Raw genomic sequence first — 21,428 nt, 5'->3', positions numbered from 1 at the left:
TTTTGAATGCTCACTTTGCGGGTGTTTTAGAGAGTTGATACTTACAAACTGATTTACATGCTCCAAACCATCATGTTCAACCTCGTGCCGCTTACACGTACTAATAGGTAATAGCTAATTTTGGCCTAATCTATCGCAGCTTTTCCGAGACTAATTTTTGATTACTGAAAACTGACGAAAAACGAGGCAATGTTTACATCCATGCGTGAATATCTATCTGAACGAAGTATGAGCGGCTGAAAAAAAAATAACAACTGTTATGTCACCGTAGACTTTTGCTGAATGGTCATTGTTACGGAAATCGATGCTCGGGGAAATATCCATTGGGATTGAAATTAGAAGCATCGTCGAACTGCAAAAATCAATGATAAACAAATTAGGATGAAATGTTTTTAAATAAACTACCACTAGGCGTTGTGACGCAGTGCGAGTTCAATCAGTTTCAATGAAGTTGCTTCTTCAGCAGTTTCTTCTTCATTCTTCATTCAAAAATATTCCGACTTTCAACATCGGAAAAATTCATTAATTACCATTCAACTTAACAGATACGTATTAATAGAAAAACACGAGAGCAATGCTCAAATATTTGGACACGGGAACTAAAACGAAATAGCACCGGTATCGAATACGTAAAGGTATCGTCGTCTTCCCGAATTCGACTGAATCGCAAAGCCGGAACCGCCACAAAACGAATCCCAGAATCCCAGAGAAATAAATGAGCGAAATAGTCTTCTAGCGACAACAACAGTATTTAATCATTGGAAATTGGCCCAGTAGTTACATAGGAAAGCGATTTTATCACAACAAGAATATCAACATAATAACAAAACAATCCATAGGCCCATTTCGTGTCCAATCAATAAATCAGGTTGAAACTTTTCACGACATAATTATATGCGAAAGATGATCGCACTCGTCGCCCATATGTCGGTTCATGCAATCAGCCTATGTTACATCAAGTTATGTAAAGGGACTGAAACCTATGAGCAGAGGGTATATTCACTTGGCTAACGCAAACAGTCCCCGAACTCGTAATGATAAAAATCGGAATAAAATTATGGCCTAACCCTGACCTGGTAAACTACGGGAGTTCCATTCCCTCTATATGAAATAAAAATACAATTGTAATATTTAAATATTGAATGATGTGGTACGACTAACAAGTGACAGACATTGAAGCAAGTAATGAAAGTGCATAGTTTATTATTTCAATTTTTGCAATCATCAGATTTTTTCTCACAAATGTAATTAGCATAAGTGTAGCAGTCCACGTCGTTCCAATCGAAGTTGCTAGAGTAACGAACACTTTTTGGCCATGCTGACGTCATCTTCACGCATCCTTCCGATTTTCTGAAAAACAAATAGATTAATTTCACATTGCTCACGAACGCTTGTAAATTATTTGGAATTTGTACCTTTAATATATAATAAGTAACGGCAATGAAATTCATCAATTTTGAAATTCACTATGTATGCTTGTCTATGGGAATCCCACGGGATGGTACGGCACACATTTATATTCCACGCGAAACAGTAGCCATGTCCCTGCAACTTGAATACGTCAGAGTGAATCTTAATCTTCATACTTTTTTTTACCTTTTGAATGTTTTTTACTCTCTCTTGTATCTATTGTTTATTTCGTGGTTGGACAACGACAGGGTTGTCAATGGGAATGAAATCCCCATGGTATGAGACAGAAAAATATGTCCCATGGACAAGCCTGGATATTTATAAATGTAAGGTATATACTATATATATAAAAAAAAGTTCGAGCAATCTGGCATACTGACCAAAAATTATTTTGGTTTCAGTCAGGAATGTGGAGTTGGAGTCGTTCTTGCCAAACTCTTCCGGAGTCTATTCTTTGTAAAAATAATTAGCTGTTTGACAAATTTTCTCTGTTTTCAAGCGACCACCCATAGTTTATGTATATATATATTTCTTACCTGTAGTTATCTGGTTGCTTGTGAAGTCCGTCACGTTCAAACCATCTGTGAAATTCTCCCAATGAATCTCCATCAGCCCACACAAAGTTTCCATCTTTAGCAGACAATCCTATCCAAGCGTCCGGAAGATTTTTTAATTCCATTATTTGCTGAAAATGAAATTAACATAAATTGACGATTAAGGCAAAAGTAACTTGGACGTAACAACAGCACACTGGACGCAATCATAGTATTATTTTAATATAATAATATTATTGTTTAAAGCTAATCGACCAAATAATTGTTTTAAAACTACCTTAAAATTGAGTTTTCGAGGTGATCCATTGTGATACTAAATGATATATATATTACCTGTAAAAACTGGTGTTTTCTGATTGTATCAACTTTGACCAGCTGACCACCTGCCAATTTACAGTTTTCTTCTGCCGCTGACCATGTCTGATTTTCACAGTGGAATGTATAACAGATTCCATCCAGTGACGCATATTCAACTTTACAACATTCTGCAAAATAATCAAAATCATTAAACCGATGCAAATAATTGACCGTAATCGTTTAACAAGGCATTTGTTAAAAAACTTAAATTTCAAAACTATAATTTGTTTCGAAGACCCGAAAACTAAAATTGTTTCCCCGCTTGAACGAAATTAATAAAATTTAATATAGCAGTTTTTCATGTTGAAGAATATCGTTCCACTTAAAAGAATGAAAGAAGTTTTACCAAGCTTCCACTAGTGCATAGACCACCCTTGTCAGTTATTTAAGAGCATGTAGCACATTCACTTTACATAACCTAGCAAAACCTCGGTCACATTGAAATTGGGCATTGCATTGCTAACTATTACGAACAATACATGTACGTGGAATCTTTGTCTAATATTTAAATAAGTTACCCTTCTCGTTGATAATTTTTTGTGGACACTGCCTTCCTCCGTTTTTGGACGGAATTCCTACAATGACTTTTTGAGTTCTCTTCCCATTATATCCGCATGTACTCCAAGCGCTCCATGACCACTCACAATCCACTATGAAAAGAAGATTTGGTTACAGATATTTCAATTATTGCGCCTCATTTAATGCCTCTTAATACTGCATTTGATATCAATTCTAATTATATATACATGTTTCTACAAAGGTAAAAATGTCATTGAAATTATGATAGTTATGTCAAGTTAAAAAAGTTGTATCCGAGAATTCCAGTCTTAGATAGCTGTACTTCTACGGCAACGGTTGAAAGTGTTAAAATTAAATTGGAAGGTAACAAATGCAGAGGGCCAATAGTTGATTCTACCTAAATTTATATTCGATAAAATGAGACATATTACTTGAATGTCATTGGGTAAAAATGATAAAATAAAATAGTTACTTTTTGTTATATATTTATGCCAGATTCGTAACGATGTGTAACATCAAATATATATATCAACAAAATTTACCAGGACAAGCAGCATCTGGTCCGATCCAAGTTCCTTTATCCGTACATATCTTTTTGTGCTGCCATGCATGAGCGGACGCTTTATAATTATTACAGATTGTTCTGCATTCAGAACCAACCGGGAAATCGCCGTCCTCGAGTTCTCCCGGGGAACAGACCAAAGTGTTGCCATCGTGATTGGGTAATTTCGGGCAAGTAATCCCTGATAAATTTAATAAGGTTTAATCACAGCATTAAATTTTTGGCTCATTCCTGTTTCATGTAAACGGCGTCAAATTTTTATTTCCAGCTCAAAAAGGCATTGCATGCACCGGCTTGTCGCATATATAGCCGATATGTTATGGAGTAAGGAAAGAAACGAGTGCTAGGGTCGTCGATGTATTTATTGATCGAGTCGGAAGGATCTTTGTCTTATTCTATAGCACAGTTGGGTGGATGTATGTGTATTTTTATCTAACGATAAATCGAATAGGAGAAGAAACTAAATCCTACGAGCGTTCTTACGTCGACACATTCCATCCATATCTGTCCATCTTCCAGTTGAATCACAATTCGTTTCAAATATTTTTCCTTCAAGTCTATAGCCTGTCATACATTCGAGTCGACAGAATGTTTGATACAATGAATTTGTTTTAATCTGTTGGCATTGAAACTCTCCATTTTTAACCGTGGGAGGCACCGAGCATGTTTCTGAAAAGAAATACATAACCATATATATACTATTTGTATACGACTATTATTACCGCCATTCGCTATAAGCATCAAGTATCCACCGATGGTACTCCTGAAGTATGCGCACCAAGATGTCGCACAACCTGAACCCTAAACTGGTACACAACCCGAGTTCAGGCTGTGCGCCATCTTGGTGCGCATACTTCAGGAGGTCCACCACCGATATCTAATAATATATATGTAAAGAGCTATTTTTTTTTGAATGACCGAATAGGCATATCCTTCCATTTTGTGGCCCTCCGGGGGTTAGGCATGGAGTTTAAACCGAAAGTGTGTAATTAGCAATGACAATCTAGATAAGACTAAAGCTTAACTCCAATTAGATTTTATCTTTCATTTTGCTATTGTTACAACTGTACGCATAGCAATATTCAGCCAATCATCAAAAAAGTATCAGTTTTTTAGTTGGGTTAGCGTTCCTTCAAAATGTCAACGCACACACACAAAAACACACATAGGAAATTTTAGTACATTATTCAACTTACCAACACAGGTCGTTTCTTCTCCTGACCAAGTCCCGTCTGTTTCACAGGATCTAATTTCATCTCCATATAATGAAAACCCCGGGAAACAACTTGTTTTGCAAGACGTTTTTCCTGCAGCTGAATTGTCACCAACACATTCTATTTTCCCGTTCAATGGTGTTTGGAGAACTGGACATGTTGTCGACACTACATAAGCGAGGCACATAATTATTAAAATACTTGTGTCTTATTATATATATCACATATTTATAGGCAAATTATATTTTCACTTATATTGGAGTTACAGTCAGATTTCAAATAAATGAGCCGTATGAATGGTTATTCAAACGTGGTGATGTAGCATAGGACAGCCTTCAAAATTAATTTGCATAAAATCAAAATCTCGTCTGTAGTTACACCAGCATGGCATATCATGTATTGTGAGGCGTTCACATCTATCCTACATGTTAAATAAAAAAGAAAACATTTCACTTTCTACAAATAATTTATTACATTTTCAATCACGCTGTCTGGAAAAACGTATAAATTGAAACTTACCGACACATTTGGAACTTTCTCCAGACCATATTCCCGAGGTATTGCATAGCCTAACATCTTGTCCAATTAATTGATAACCAGGATCACATGTAATTTTACATGCAGATGTGTAACCATCAATCTCAGCTATATCAACACAACTTATTGATCCGCGTGGTGGAGGTTGCGGTGGTTCGCAAGTAGCTGTAGAAGGGATAAATTGAAAATAGTTTTTTGAACTTGTGTTTAAATTCTGCAGAGTTCACGTACAAATGATAGCTCTTTATCTAATATTATTATAGGCAATGGAGATTTCCATTAGCTAATTTAATATATAACTTTCTACAATTACCAAAAATTTCTTTCTTGCGCAATTTGTATGTTAAGTATGCTTATTAAATGAGCCAGGGGTGTGCAACCTTTAATACAGGAGAGCAGATATAAATAACTGAACGAAACCGCGGATCGCATATTTTATTTAATAACATAGGCTTCCTAGTAGTTGCAGACACAAAAAGTTTGGTTAATGATCTTAGGACATGCGTTGTTGGCTTCGCACAAGGTAGCGCAACGTTATAGACATGATAAATTGAATTCAGGTATAGGCTTTGCGACGCAAAGAGAATAACTCGCACATACTAAATTGAACTAAATAAAACAAAAATCGTTTCGCGGGCCGCACATCATTCACTTCTCCGCGGGCTGCACAATTTTTTCTTGTGGGCCGCACTTGCCCGCGGGCCGTAGATTGCACACCCCGAAGTGGGCCATTTGACGTAACGACCAATAAATTTGTCAAATATTTAAACTGTGTTAAACAATAAATCCACAAATCGAAACCAAAGTTTAACAAGAATCACAGATGTACTCAAACAGCGCCAGAAAACTCAATCAAAGCAGATTCGTACATGACATTTATACAAAGAATACTCGGAAGATTGTTGTTCTAATAAATGGTTGACAACCTGCACATAGAGCTGGCGTGGCGTCCCATAGATGGGGATAAATTAAAAAAAAAAGATCTTTTTGGAAGTATGTTCAAACTAGTACATCTGTGTAACTGTAGTGTAGAAACTATTGGACAGTTCACGTACAAGCTCTTTATCTGAGATTCGAAAAACTAATGATGTACTTGAACAGCGCCAAAAAACGAACCAGCAGCACTCATTCACAGCAGATTTGTACTCGACTTTTATACGAAGAATACTCGTAAGGTTTTTTATTAAATGGTGGAAGTATTGCCGACCTGCGCATAGAGCTAGTGTGCCGTCCCATAATCCGCTGTCAAGGCAATTTCTTCTTGAAGAACCCATGACCATTTCGAAACCAGGAAAGCATTCAACATCGCAGTGTGTACCAATCCATTTTGTTTTGAAGTTTGGAGTACATATATATCTTCCATTCAAAGGTGGTATTATATCTTCGCAAAAGCTTGCTGTAGTGGAAAACATATATGTAAAAAAAATTAAAACAATTCAGTTACTAAAACTGTACTGAAATACCAATACAAACATATTTGGATATAGGATATTCGACGATATAACAGCTGAAAACTATGGTTATTACACCAAAATATTTCTTGAGAATAACGGTTCCGGTAATAACGGTTATTCAAGAAATGAATAGCAAAACTTGCCTGTACAAATGGGAGCATAACCCGACCATTGACCGTTGTTAAGACAATATCTCACTTTAGGACCGTTCAAACTTAAACCGTACATACAGGTTGTGTGACATTGCGAACCAAGTCCACTTTCTCCTTCGGGTCCAAAGCATTCAACAACTCCATTGTTAACTTGGAATGGATGGCAACCAATTTCTGTCATAAAACATAGACATTTGTTACAAAAATACACATTGACTAACTCATTATTTCAATGTTTCCAACCGTGGAGAAATTCTTTCCCAGGGAGAATTTTGCTATGCATTCGCTCTACTATTACTAATATATTTAGTTTTTTTTTCATTTTTACTACTAAATACTTTTGATGAACAAATAATCAAACCATTAATCGTACAAAAATCTGCGACTCGCGCATAACATTAGAAGCGGATCTATTAAAGTTCGAACAAATAAGGAGGTTTTATGCACTGGGAGGGGAGATAAAGAGTTCAGGAAGAAACAAAATGAGAAATTTAACAAAAAAAAGTTAGGGAAATGCACTATTTGATTACTTTTTTCACAGATATTATCCAATGCTGGATACCACGATGTTGATTTTTCATTTCTCTCAAGATCGCACGATGTGAACGTTGGACCATTGCTTATATACCCAACCTCACATTGCAAATTACAAACAGTTCCCAGAAAGCAGCCCATTTCATCACACTGAACAAGAAATATGAAAAATAATTATTTAATTTGACGCGGAATTTGTGAAGCTATCTTCACGAATCACTATTACGTGATAAATTTGCAAATAGGTAAGCACTTACCTCTTCCAAACATGAAATTTTTCCGTTCGGAACTTCTCCAAGTTCAGGACAAAATAAAATGTCTAAACTTCTTCCGAAATTAGAAACGTCCACTGCTATGCATCTACAAATAATTGTGAACAGATCATTGGCGGATATAAGGGGATGCAAAAAAAGTGACGGTGAAAGTGAATATATATATAAATCTTCACAATGCATACAGTATTTAAAAACAGAAAAATAACCACTCATTACAGTCAAGACTATTAATTTGGATAAATTTGAATGGTTGTAATATTTTTAATAAGTCCAATCGATTGATTCAATTGCACCATGAATAATTATTTTGACTTTCGATTAGAACAACTTTACCTTGCATAACTTTGTATTCAAATAAAAATTTATTGCAATCGAAAAAAAAATGTGAGATTGTCCACCGAAGTTCAGACATAATTCACAGTTTAAAACGAAAGTTATGCTTCGTGCATTGTTTGTTAAATTTCACAACGTGGTCGGTACATATCTACGCAATTTTATCAACTTGTGATCCCTATTTTACCTTGGTACAACATTTGACCACGATCCATCTTTATCGCATGTTATATTGGAGAGACTCAAGTCAGAAATCAAATATCCCGAGTCACAAACAACTTGACATATTTCATTCTGGCCGTTTCCTGTACATTTAAGATATCCGTTGTTTGGAAGATTCATCGGAGGACATTCGATTTCTGAAAAAAATGAAAAATAAAGTCGATTTCCACATTTTACAAAGTACAATATGTCATAAAACCTGATCCAGTGTCTATACTACGAATAGCTAGCAGAGTTTGCATGCTTGACTCAACAAACTTGTCGAGAACAGCGATGTGATTTCATTTGCAACCGAAGTTTTTTTTTCAAATTGTATTCGATTGGAAGGTATAAAAATTGAATGAAAATTTTCACCATATAGAATAAACGCTATACTATTGTTGTCTTACCCGTACATGTCACTTCTCTTCCTGTCCAAGTCCCATTAGCCAGACAAGCTTTGAGTTTATCACCTGATAATTTATATCCAGGAGAACAGCTAATTTTGCATGACATTTCTCCTGATACTGAATTGTCTCCAATGCATTCTATTCTGCCGTTTATTGGCGATCGAAGAGTTGGACATACGGTTGAAGCTAAAATTTTAGAAACTATTTCACTTAGAAATATTTCGGGTGGGTCCGTATGGTTAACTTTTTTATTGATTGAAATAATTGTAACTTAACATATTATAACAAAATGTTGTATACTATGATAAAGTGTGAAACATTTTCAATCGAGCATTTACATGTGCAAATAAAGTTATATATATTCTAGATTTACGTTCAGTGATTTGTTCCTATTTAGAATATGTTGAATTTTGCTATATTGCAGAATATTACAGTTGAGTTTATTTTAAATTTCATTCTGTGAACTTCTGGATCAATAGTGATATTCTTCTAAAAAAGTCTATTTTCACAGTGAACACCAAACTTTCAAGGACTCCATCAAGAATATAAACTCACGTAAGCATTTAGAATCTTTTCCAGACCATATTCCTAATGTGTCACAGTATCTGACATATTGTCCAATGAGTTGATATCCGTCGTCACACGTAAATCGACATGCCGATTTATATTCACCGGCTTCGTCCGTATCCACGCAAGTTATCGAGCCGTTTGGTGGAGATTTTAGCGGTTTGCATGACGCTATAATAAGGAGATATAAATGAAAGTATAAAAAATTACAATATGGTTATAATATACCCATGAACATGAGTCAATTTAATGATTGAACATACCTCATATACAAAGACTTTAAACATACAAGGACCTGATGCATACCTGTGCATGTTGGCATATCATTCGTCCACTGTCCATCGTCACCACAAACTCTCAAAGCAGAGCCTGATAGCAACAATCCATACATACAAGTAATGTAACACTTAGAGCCGATGCCTGCCTCACCAACTGGCCCAAAACATTCGACAACAGCATTCTTTACTTTGAAAGGCGTACAAACAACATTTTCTGCAAAAAAAGATAATCATTACATTTTATGCAACTCGATTTAAAATCAGATTAAAGCAATATTTTTTGTTCACGTTAATTCCTTCTCCCCTCCTAAACCAGGCTCTTAATAACACATACTCGATTAGTATTCAATATGAAAAACAAAGAGCCTTGGAATACATTTTAGACATAATGTGATAGGTTTAGCTATACTTCATCACATTAATTCTATTTTAATCGCAAACCTTCGCAACGTGTATGTTCTAACAGCGGAATCCATCTTGCCAATGTTTTCTCCCCGGGATCGCATGAAGTGGATGTTGGACCTTTGCTTGAATATCCATCTTCACATTGTAAATTACATTCAGTTCCCAAAGCACAGTTGCCCTCATTACACTGCAAACAATACAAATATATTTTATAATATTAAGTTATTGAACACGAGGTGGTGTCTGGATCGTTTTGCTTAGCGTTGTCGTTGTTATGGACCGATGGATGTAAAATTTTTGGTACTGGAAGGAAATATTCGTCAAACGGCTATCACTTTTTCAAAAACTTGTCCGAGTCTTAGTAGATCCAATATTTCACCCCAAATTTCATAACTTGTTTTATTTTAGTTCATTCATCCAAGCACTGTTTTTACTCCGGTATGTGTGACCCTCACGAGTCACGACTGCCCCGCGTTTTGATTTTGCGAATTCTATGTTCGCTCACATTCCGTGTGAATGGCGTAGTCTGCAGATTCTGCGGCTAGGTTATGGAACCTTCATGTCCATGTATTTGTGCATTGCTTTTTTTGCATTATTAAGTAATATGCCGTTAGTGGATCTTACCTCTTCAGAACAAGTTATTTTCCCGTTCACAATGTCGTTGATTTGAGGACAGCCTATAACTCCACTACTTCTTCCAAATGCTGCTAATCTGACGCATCTGAAAACGAGTGTAGGCTTAAAAGCATTACGATGTTGTCATAGTGACGTCGCGTTCAAATTATTAAATCTTTATCAAATCAGAGTGGGGAGATGAAGCTGTTGCTTTAGGGTTGTGTATAAATATATACGGTACTACTCAGAAACTGCATGAATGGGGAAATTACAAATTTGAAGTTATCAATACAATAGTTTATGACTGTCCTATCGGCGAACTATTATCACATCTAAATCATGACTTGCATGTATTCTCTTAGTACATCTACAGACTTACCTTGGAGGATGATCCGGCCATACTCCGTTGTAACAAGATATACTTGATACTGTACTGTCAGAAATCAAGTACCCAGCAGTACATCTGATTTCACACGTCTCAATGTTTTTGTTCTTCACACATTTCAGAACACCGTTCATTGGTCTTCTCAAAGTAAGGCATCGTTTTTCTAAATTGATTTCGTGATAAACTCAATAAAATGACATCTAGGAAACAGAATTCGTCATTATTTTATGATATTCTTTTTTTTCTGTAACATACCGTTGCATTTTGTATCTTTCCCTGACCAAGTTCCATCTGACATGCAAGCTCTTATGTCATCACCAAATAATATATATCCCGGTATACAACTCATCTTGCAAGAAAATCCACCAGGGATAGTTTGGTCACCAATACACTCCATGTTTCCGTTAACTGGTGGCTGCAGTTTTGGACAAACTGTCGACACTAAATGATAGTTATACTCAATTACATTTTTATAGAGTTAGTCGACTTTGCAATAAAGGAAAAATGCCTAATTTTATCAATGAAGTAGAGGCGGAAAAAAAAACATTTTTTTTCCCTTTTGCAGGTTTCCTGATATAGAGTTAGTCAGTCATACGGTGCTCGACTATTTTCTAAAAAAAATTGGATAAAACTTGTGTATTTTGTGAAACAAGATTTTATTTTCTGTTGCTATAAATTGTTGATTCAATCATGTTTTATGATCGTACCAAATAAGGATCAAGTAATACGAAAATGCGAAATGAAACACCCGTATTCAATACAGTTTCATACTTTCCAGGACGCTAACTCACCTATACATTTAGCATTTTCTCCAGACCACAATCCTGATTTATTGCAGAATCTAACTTCAGTCCCAACTAATTCATAGCCTGCATTACAAGTAACTCTACATGCTGATATGACATCATCGGTTTCATTTACATTCACACATGCTATGGATCCATTTGCTGGGGCTTCAAGTGGTTTGCATGATTCTGGAAAAAGTTGAATAACAATTGTAAGAAGCATTAAGAATTTGGGTGAAAATGAAGATTTATGTTAGTATGATGAAATGAGAAATTGTTTAGTAGTAACATCTGTCTAATTTTAATATCTATTAACGCAACCAAGACATTTATCAATGGTAAGTGTGAAATACTATTGTATCGAAAGTTATCAAAACGCCATGTATATATAGGTATTATGGAACTATAAATATGTGAGTGACTTTCACCATGTTCGATGGTTTAATACAAAAATATTCAAAAAAATATTACAGTTTGAAGAACTTGGTGGAATGAATAAAAAGTTCAAAAATAGGCGAAAGGAAGGCAACTGATTAAAAAAGTGAATCTCTGCATAAAGGTACACATGTTTGCAGTTCTCACCTTTACAAAATGTATCGTCTATTACGGGATTCCATGTGGCTGATTTTCCTCCCTTGATTGGATCACATGAAGTAAATGTTGGCCCATTGCTAATATAACCAGCTTCACATTGTATACTACAGGTAGTTCCAATCAAGCAATCTACTCCATTGCACTTCAAAACAATAAATAGGTTACAGGATGGTGAATTTGGTGAAGGATATTATTTTATTCAAACAATTATTCATTGATAAGGATAACGAATGATATTTCTTACATTTTCTGAGCATGTGATGTCGGCATGTGGTATTGTAGCGATTTCATCGCAGAAAACAAGATTAAAGTCTTTACTCCGTCCAAAATTTGATATCGCTTCACATCTGAAATGATTGAAACTCACTGTTAAGTCAAATCACATAATATCATAATGTCTTTTAAATTTGTAAGATTGAAAATACGGTACTCCCGTAGCATGTGTACCAGGTTGGGTTTAGACGATAATTTTATTCCGATTTTCATTATTTTTGTTCTATTACGAGTTCGAGGACTGTCTGTGGTAGCCAAGTGAATATATCCCCTTACCCGTAGGGTGCATTCCCTTTACACAACTGGATGTGAAAAAGGCGAACGAAATTAGTTACCTCCATATTGGTACACATAAGACATACTTCGGAAGCATCGGGAATTCTTACCTCGGTAAATCTATTGACCACGATCCGTTTCCAAGACATATTACATTTGATAACGAGGCATCGGAAATCACGTGACCAACATCACAAACAACTTCACACTTTTTATTGTACCCGGTTCCAGAACATTTCAGATAGCCGTTGATCGGTTCTTGCAAAGAGGGACAGCCTATTTTCAAACGAAGGTATGAAGTTTAATTTTGATTAAACGTTCAAATATTTAAATATTTTAACCAAAAAAAGCCCAAAGTGTTTCGATTCTATTTTTGTTTGACAATTTTTCTCTCAATACGTAAAATTAAAATATACCTTTACAGATTGTGTTTTCAAAAGTTGGATTCCATATTCCTAATGTTGCTTCAGTGTCGAGTTTGCATGAAGTAACTGTAGGACCAGTACTAATATACCCATCTTCACATTGTAAATTACACGTAGATCCAACCAGACAGTCTGTTCCATCACACTAAAATTAAAAAAAAAATTATTTGCTGTTTGTTAACATAAATATCTACTTTGAAAATTTGTAATCTATGGAAGTAAAACGGGTTGCTTAGGTGTAGCTAATTTCGATCGACGAATAGGTCTAAACCACTTAGTGAGGCATTAAATGAGACCAAAAACATCTACTTGCTCCCACATTCATGTCTGGTTGCGACAATTATAGAACGAGTATATCCAGCACACTTCTGAATATGTTATATAGTAAGAGTGTTGCAAAGAATCAAAGCAAGTTTATCAAATATTTTCAGCGCTGCAACGTTGGAAATAAAGGAAAAACGAATAAAAATCTTACATCGTCTGAACATGTGATGTTTGCATGTGATGTTGCGAAGATTTCCTCACAGAACACAAAATCAAAGTTGATGCTTCGTCCGAAATTCGACATAGCTTCACATCTGAATATTTGTAAAAAAAAATATTATTTCCTAATCAGTGTTATATTGATAAAAATTACCAAAAATAATAATTCTTACCTCGGAACATCACTTGACCATTTTCCCGCTTTATCACATGTTATATTTGACATCGTGAAATCAGAAATCAAGTACCCATCACTGCAAACAACCTCACACCATTCAGTATGCCCAGATCCTGTACATTCAAGATATCCGTTTGTTGGATCTTCTAAACTTGGACATCTTGTCGCTGGAAACAAAGGTGGAATTAATTATTTGGCTTCAGTTTGATTAGTGAATATTACGGTGCTCCCGGAGTATGTGCACCAAGAGAGTCACTTGGCTAGTCCCCAAACTCGTAATAGAACTAAAATAAAGAAAATTGGATTAAAATTATGGCGTACCCCTAACTTGGTACACATACTACGTTCCGGTGTCCGCCATTTTGATTCATATACTACGGGAGTGCCACCAATTATTCAACTAATGATTCCAACTAATTGATAATCGTACTTGCTAAACTTCATTATTGAACAAGCATTTGGTTTTATACTTCAAATGAATAATATATATATTATTATTCAAGCCATTATACCCGGTGTAAAATTGCCACGATCCATTACTGTGAAAATACTGTAGTTGTTGATTTTTATTTACTAATTGTCTCGTGAATTAGAAACGTGAATGAACATTTCAAAACTGGGTAAAAAGCTATTTTTTTTATCTTATTCTCAAATTTAGTTGGTTCTCTTTGATTACTGTTTTCTGATAGATTAAAAGAAATAAACTGCGTAACCAAGCGAATTTTCTCTAATTTATATCGAACGGCTCTGTTTTACTACGGTACCTCGGGTCCATATATTTGTGCTTTGCACTCTTATTTCATGTATATATTTAATATCTATCCCCGCGAAATCTATCAGAATAGCCGAGAATGTGGAAAAAATCATGGCCCGTCAACAGTCTAAACCCGAAAATTGTTTCTAAATTCTTTACTGCACCTTCACACTTGGTATTATCAAACGTTGGATTCCATTTTGCCGATTTTTCGTCATTGTCAAGATCGCATGAAGTTAATGTCGTTCCGTTGCTTATGTATCCCTCAATACATTGCAACTTGCATGTAGTTCCAACCAAACAATCTCTTCCATCACACTGTAAAGCAATGGAAAAATGTACAGTCTCGTAAAACTATAACAGGGGTGAAAAACTTATTTTACAGAGAGGAAACTGAGAGCAATACCACGGGGCGAACCGATTTTAAAATAACGCAATAAAATACACGAGGTATTCTATCTTGACTCAGTAAATCAGTCAGTCAGTAGTTGATTTTTTTTTCAAATGCCTCAAGTACTCAATTGTACATACAGAATGCAGAAAAATAAAAACAAAAATGCATTTCAGTGTAAAGGGGGCGAGTGAAAGGCTGTCAAGTAGCGTCATCTATGAGGGAGTTCTAACATTAAATCATACTGAGGAAAAAAGACAAACATAGAATACTAACAAAAGCCGGACTTCAAGATACATCTAAGCGACCCGATATTCCCAGTATAGTTCGTTCCAAGTGGAAAAAATGACTCTTGGCACGACAAGCGGGATAACCATGACAACCACAGTTCATGGAATAACAAATGGAAGGGTAGCTACCCCAAAGCTGGCGTACAGTTGGTAAAAATGGTATCTTTTTTTTAAGTGTTAATTAGTAGATTCCATCAATACTAATCGATTTACAAATTAATTAGTTCAATCAAATTGATATTTAAAAAGGTATAAAAATATTTTTAGAAAAGATAATTTATTTTAAACTCCGCGTGGTATAAAAAAATTACAATACACGAGATACAGGGCAAAAATTCCGATACCATCGGTGTTTCAAAAATTATATAATGGGAAAAATTCTCACCTCGTCAGAACAAATCATGTTGGCGTTGAGTATCGGGCTAAGTTCTGGACAAAACATAATGTTGAAGTCAATACTTCTTTCAAAACTTTTTACAGCCGTACATCTGAATATAACAAAAATTAGTATACATTGAAAAGTACGGTCACATTATAATAATTTATTTGACCAAATAAACAAGATAAACAGACTATACCTTGGAATATTATTTGACCATGATCCATTTTTATGACATCTTATGCTGGACAACATTGCATCGGAGATAATATATCCAGAATCGCATACAATCCGACATTTTCCTTTATATCCGGATCCTTCACAATTTATTATGCCGTTTTTGGGTGGCTTTAGAGTTGAACATCCTTTTTTTTAAATAGGGTCACGCAATCATTAGAATGTAGCATATATAAATATTCGCTATTGAATAGAAATATATTCAACTCATACAGAACATTGTCAGTAAAGTTTAGCCAAATTGCGTGCCTTTTATTAATATAGAAATATAGAATTTGAGAAATTAAATAGATGATAAATATATATAAATTTTTATAGAATTTGAAAAAATCAAAATACAATAGCTTTCAGCAACTTCTTCTGAACACGATTTTTTCACACAACAACGAAACATTTCCAAGAGAACGACAAGAATTTATCAAAAATAAGTAGGCCTACACTTTGTGTTTAAAATTTGTAAAGTTTTTCAACGCCGTCTCCTTACCTTCACACAGAGTTTTATCCAATGTTGGATTCCATTTTCCAGATTTTCGTTTCTTGTCGGAATCACACGAAGTAATAGTTGGACCTTTACTAATGTATCCATCTTCGCATTGCAAATTACATGTAGTTCCCACAAAACAATCCTTCCCGTCACACTAAGTTAGAAAATATGGAAATCTATAACTTTTTTTCTGCATATTTTGTTTTGTATTTATGACCAATTACAATTTTTCAATCTGTATAATTTCATTTCACACCAATGCCGGCAACATACGAATTTTACTGTTTGTGATACGAGATTGTTCAAAATTTTGTCATGAAAAGTAAAATAAACTTATTCTTATACCTTTTATTTTACAAATGTTGTTAGAATAATCAACTACATACATATTCAATATGAATATTTTGAGAATTATCATATTGAAATGGATATATGTAAATAATCCTATTTCCACCACCTCGCCTAGGCTGTAATAAATTGAGTAGGCAATTCCGAAAACGAAAGACATTCCTGATCTTCCAAAACTAGTAGCTTCACACGTATCGTTAGATATCTGTGGATACTTATACAGAGCCTTCGGAACAAAATGAGGGGAACACGCGTGATATAAAATATTCTTACGTCTTCTGAACACGATAATTTGGCGTTGGCTGTCGGTTTGATCGTAGGACAAACAGATTCTGTGACTGAACTTCTTCCGAAAGATATCATTGGGTTGCATCTAAATTAAAATAGTAATGAAATGAATTGGTTTGTATTTTCACGTTGGTACAAAGGACTGTGGATTGAAAAGTAAAGGGGAAAATGAAGGAAAGTATTCAAAATGCGATATACAAGGCATCATAAGATGTTTGCTGATTCAAATAGATTAAAAAACAATGAAATTGCGGCAAATACAAAATAGCAAAATACTGTAAAATATGTAGTTTAATAATGATGAAAATAAACTTGTGTGGGTGGTTGTTTCCTCGATTTAAACCCCAAAAGAATTCTTCCTATGCTTAACAATTCTCGAAATTTCTAATGTTTGCTTTGGCGGTATCTTCGAGAATCGGTTCGCTTAAACTAGTTTATATCTATCTTGAAAATCACTATTTTGTCCTAAATAGTATTTTAAAGATACTGACAGATAATTTTAAAAGCTTAGTTTAAGGAAGTCGCACCAAATATATCCATTGCCTATTCTTTAAGACAATAGAGTACCATTTTTAACGTGGTAATTAGCAAAATAAACGTCATTATTTTTACAAACGTACCTCGGCACGATACTTGACCACGTTCCATCTTTTCGACACGTTATGGTTGACAAACTGGCATTGGATAGAATAAAACCAGATTTGCAGCTTATTTTACATTTGATTCCTTTTTTATCACTTCTGCAGTTTAATTTGCCATGTTTCGGTGCTTTCATCTTTGGACAACCACGCCCTAAAGATTTAATATTTATATTTGAATTTCATTCAACGATTACTATTTATTTAAGATTGTAATTTAAAGTATTATATATCTCTACCTTCCAAATTTTTGTTGCAGCCATGAATCTTATCGTCCTTGCAGCAATGCCTAAAAACACAGATATTGTTTACTCGGATCGCATCTCGTTTTTAAATTTAATTTTGAAATAAAATACAATATTTCCTCCATTCGATGTTGTAAGCTTGAAATATAACCTAAAAAAGTTGTCGCCTCCCAACTTCAACTGAACTATTGGTAGTTTTAGATTTTGGTCTTTTTACGTTGCATATCAAACGAGCCCAAATTGAATTATCTCCTTTTTTTACTCTCACCACGAATTCTCAAATGTTTTCATAAAACAGTACCTTTTGTAAATAACATACTTATATATATATTTCACAAAATTCTGTATTCGTTATTTGAAAACGTTCTGAATAACCCCTAAACAAGTATGAGTTATTTCTTAAGTCAAACTTGACAGAATTGGCATGTTTTTAAATTCAATCGATATAAAAAAGAACTCACCGACAAACTGAGAATCTAGAACTTGGATCACTGTTACATTGATTGTGAAACGATCTGTATATGTTCTGTCGTTCATTTGAGTTGCATGCAATGTCTTGCTTACATCTCTTCGTGATTCGAACAGAGCCGGTTGAGTATGCCGTTGGTTTGATAGTTCTTATTTCAGTCAAACAGGAACTCTAAAAATTAGGTAAATGAACGTTTTTATTTTTTTTTATTTTTGTACGAAATTGTTCAGGGTAAGTTCCGAGCCCTCAAATTTAAGAGAAATGATTGCTGTTAGAATAGCTGAATCGATACCTTTAAACGCTTAAGCATCGAATTGTTTTTTTGGTACTCCCAAAGTATGCGCACCAAACTGTCGCACAATCCGAACCCTACCCTAGTACACAACCTGAGTTCAGGTTGTGCGCCATCTTGGTGCGCATACCTCAGGAGGTCCGTTTTTTTCTTGTGACAGTGATGCCAGAAGACAGGGGTTTGAAACGAAAGTTGTACGCTATCCGCTTTCAAGTACTTCCCAGAATGATGTGGAAGGCTAAAGTCGTTTACTGCAAAGTTTGCAGGTTGAATTTCCGCTGTAAAGGCACATTTTGGTCAAAACAGTACATCTGTTATTAACTTTTTGTGAGTTCAAGACAGGCTTTTCATTACCGGTGTTACCTATTACTATAAATCTATGAGTAATATCATTATACCTACAGGCCACAGCACTTACCTGACTAGGCTGACATTCAATCGGTCCATTTTTATTACATTCTTTGTTATTCGCAGCATTGTCGCACACATAGCAGAACGTTTTTCTTTCTTTTATCCGGGTACTTTTTCCTTCTGAAAATATATTGAATTATAAGGGAGTCCCAGAAAAGTATTCTGCTTATAATTGTTATAAAACAAACAAACAAAATAATGAAGAGCGAGAAGAATCACTAATATCGGACGCGAAACAAAACATCTAGTGTTTTGTTGCATGCATTATTTATTTAAAAGAATAAATTATAAATAATTAAGAAAAATGATTCCACATATGATTTCTTTACCTTTAAAGAGCAGTGATGCTACGATAACAGCTAATATAATTATTTTTCCTTTGTTTAGCATATTTTTAACGCTACGCAACAAATTTGCTTTCTAGCACTTTGTTGTAAATCTAACATAAAAGTAAAAGAATATAAATTAGAAGTTGTTTCATCAAATTCTATAATTGTGAAGTTGTTATCAGCAGTTTTGGAAAGTGGCCATTGATAGGTTCGCAATCACTCACTGGGAAAATAAATATCCATTTTTATTTGAGTCTAAAGATATCTTGACTTAGAACTAACATACAACTATATCTTATCCTCGACAGCGAATAACTTCTAATAGGAGTTGTAACAAATCTATTGCGGGCTACGCACATGAGAAATTCACTACAAAGCATTCTCTATAGCAAAAGTCTAATATATATATCTATACACCGAGAAACCCCTGTATTTCTTACTTCGGCTCTGCTGATATTTGCAATAAGGGCCCAGAACGATACGACCTAACATTCCTAGGACTAACAGCCAGTTTTGATGTCTTGTTCTAATTCTACCAAATATTTATACCGACAGCCTCATTGAAGCCCAGCTTATTCCCATACTTTTCACAAGAGGCTTCAGCTATATTATGTATCATAATCTTCGACTATTAACTTAGGAAAAATCAGTATTTCAAAGGTATTATACTGTTTTTGTCTTCACCTCTACGGAAATAAAGATTTGCTAACAGAACGTGCATGGTAAATTAAAGTGTAATCGTTGGAATGGATTAAATTACGCGGAATACTATTCATTATACTGTATATTTTTAGAAGCGAAAAAAGCACCCTAGACTGAGGAGATATAGCTACTTTAATCTGATAATCCGATTCATGATCGCATTGAGTAAGTGAAAACCCTGCATTTAGTGACAAAACCCACTTTAAAATATAGAGACTACGTAAACATCTATGACAAAGCACACAATTTGTGGACTTATAATAAAAGGCATTAATTAAAGAAATATATTATTGTATATCTACTTCTGAGTGAGCAGAATAAAAATCATATGAACACGCATTTTATATGAAAAATAGAATTAAACTTGAAAAAATCTGGTCTTACGAGTATACAGAATCTCTCTTTGTTTGTTTTTCAACCATTTTTTATCGTGGGAAAGCATATTTTTGTTTCCGTCGACATGATTTTTTTGTATGTCAATAATAAAATTTGCAAAATGTTTTTGTTTTTATTTATATATTTAAGTTTTTATTCTTTCCATCAAAATCATTTCTTTTCGCGTAAAAAATATCATACCGATAAGATATGGGATCATATAACATTGACATATCATTGACTTGTGATCATATAAACAATTCACAATGTTAACATTTGAAACTTTGAAGCACACTACTACACTTATTTTATTTAGCATTGCTTGATGATCTTTGCAGAGATTGTATTAGAAGATTAGAAAGAACTTATGTAGAAAACATAAGTTTTCCACAAAAGAGAAACCGCGATAACCATGGATTTTACGACAAATTCCCCACGTTGAATAGAATTTACTTTGAAATCCAAGGAAAACATTTTCAAAAGGACATGGACACGCAAGTCTAGTCAATGCAAAAGTAGATGATGCAAAGTCGGCTGCAACCAATTTTAAACAAACCACCACCGCATCACAAATTTGACTTTTTAACACGATTGAGTATAGTAGGTGCGTCACAACAAACATTTCATGTCAGGTACGATCAAGAATTTTTATCCTCTGAGAAATAATTCACAAAAATAATACACCGCTAGGATTAGTTCATACGTAGTATTCATTCGCATTGGCAAACACATTTAGATATTGACTGTGAAATTGGCGTTAAGCTAGTGTGATGAATTTTTTTAAACGTAATTAGGATAGGATAGAATTTACATACTTATATAAATCGAGGAAGAGGACGGCTCAATCGTATAGCGTACAACAGCCTCTCGCCCGATTACCAGTCCATGTCGGGTATGGGATTAGTTTACACAGTTACTTCTTTCGGATGCATGGACTTGATGACAGAGGAACCCGTAACCGACCAGCGCTTACGTGAATCACCATACGGCGACGAGGAGTCCAGCAATCCCATCGCACAT

The 21,428-nt window shown here is 34.7% G+C and overlaps 2 protein-coding genes across 2 annotated transcripts; both read right to left on the bottom strand.

The window, feature by feature from the left end:
* Positions 1-1,186: 1,186 nt before the first annotated feature.
* Positions 1,187-6,548, bottom strand: LOC144425751 (P-selectin-like). Its single transcript, XM_078115326.1, has 9 exons — positions 6,361-6,548; positions 5,136-5,318; positions 4,599-4,784; positions 3,886-4,071; positions 3,383-3,583; positions 2,840-2,971; positions 2,298-2,449; positions 1,947-2,095; positions 1,187-1,350 (listed from the first exon to the last, which is right to left on the bottom strand). Exons 1-9 carry the CDS (start codon positions 6,431-6,433, stop codon positions 1,209-1,211), a joined length of 1,404 nt encoding a protein of 467 aa, XP_077971452.1. The 5' UTR covers positions 6,434-6,548; the 3' UTR covers positions 1,187-1,208.
* Positions 6,549-6,721: 173 nt separating this feature from the next.
* LOC120345468 (sushi, von Willebrand factor type A, EGF and pentraxin domain-containing protein 1-like) lies at positions 6,722-19,443 on the bottom strand. The gene is made up of 28 exons (XM_078115634.1): positions 19,332-19,443; positions 19,010-19,122; positions 18,292-18,470; positions 17,825-17,874; positions 17,568-17,739; positions 16,933-17,032; positions 16,312-16,465; positions 15,790-15,955; positions 15,597-15,699; positions 14,695-14,848; positions 13,772-13,943; positions 13,591-13,693; positions 13,107-13,260; positions 12,801-12,966; positions 12,386-12,488; positions 12,130-12,283; positions 11,554-11,736; positions 11,018-11,203; positions 10,757-10,925; positions 10,387-10,483; positions 9,799-9,949; positions 9,386-9,571; positions 9,068-9,250; positions 8,513-8,698; positions 8,089-8,260; positions 7,551-7,653; positions 7,290-7,443; positions 6,722-6,933 (listed from the first exon to the last, which is right to left on the bottom strand). The coding sequence occupies exons 1-28, from the start codon at positions 19,390-19,392 to the stop codon at positions 6,722-6,724; spliced, it is 4,086 nt and encodes a 1,361-aa protein (XP_077971760.1). The 5' UTR covers positions 19,393-19,443.
* Positions 19,444-21,428: the final 1,985 nt, after the last annotated feature.

Source organism: Styela clava, chromosome 8, assembly GCF_964204865.1.
Source record: "Styela clava chromosome 8, kaStyClav1.hap1.2, whole genome shotgun sequence".
NCBI lineage: Eukaryota > Metazoa > Chordata > Ascidiacea > Stolidobranchia > Styelidae > Styela > Styela clava.
The sequence above is the reverse complement of the archived record's forward strand: the minus strand, read 5'-3'. Positions and strand labels throughout refer to the sequence as shown.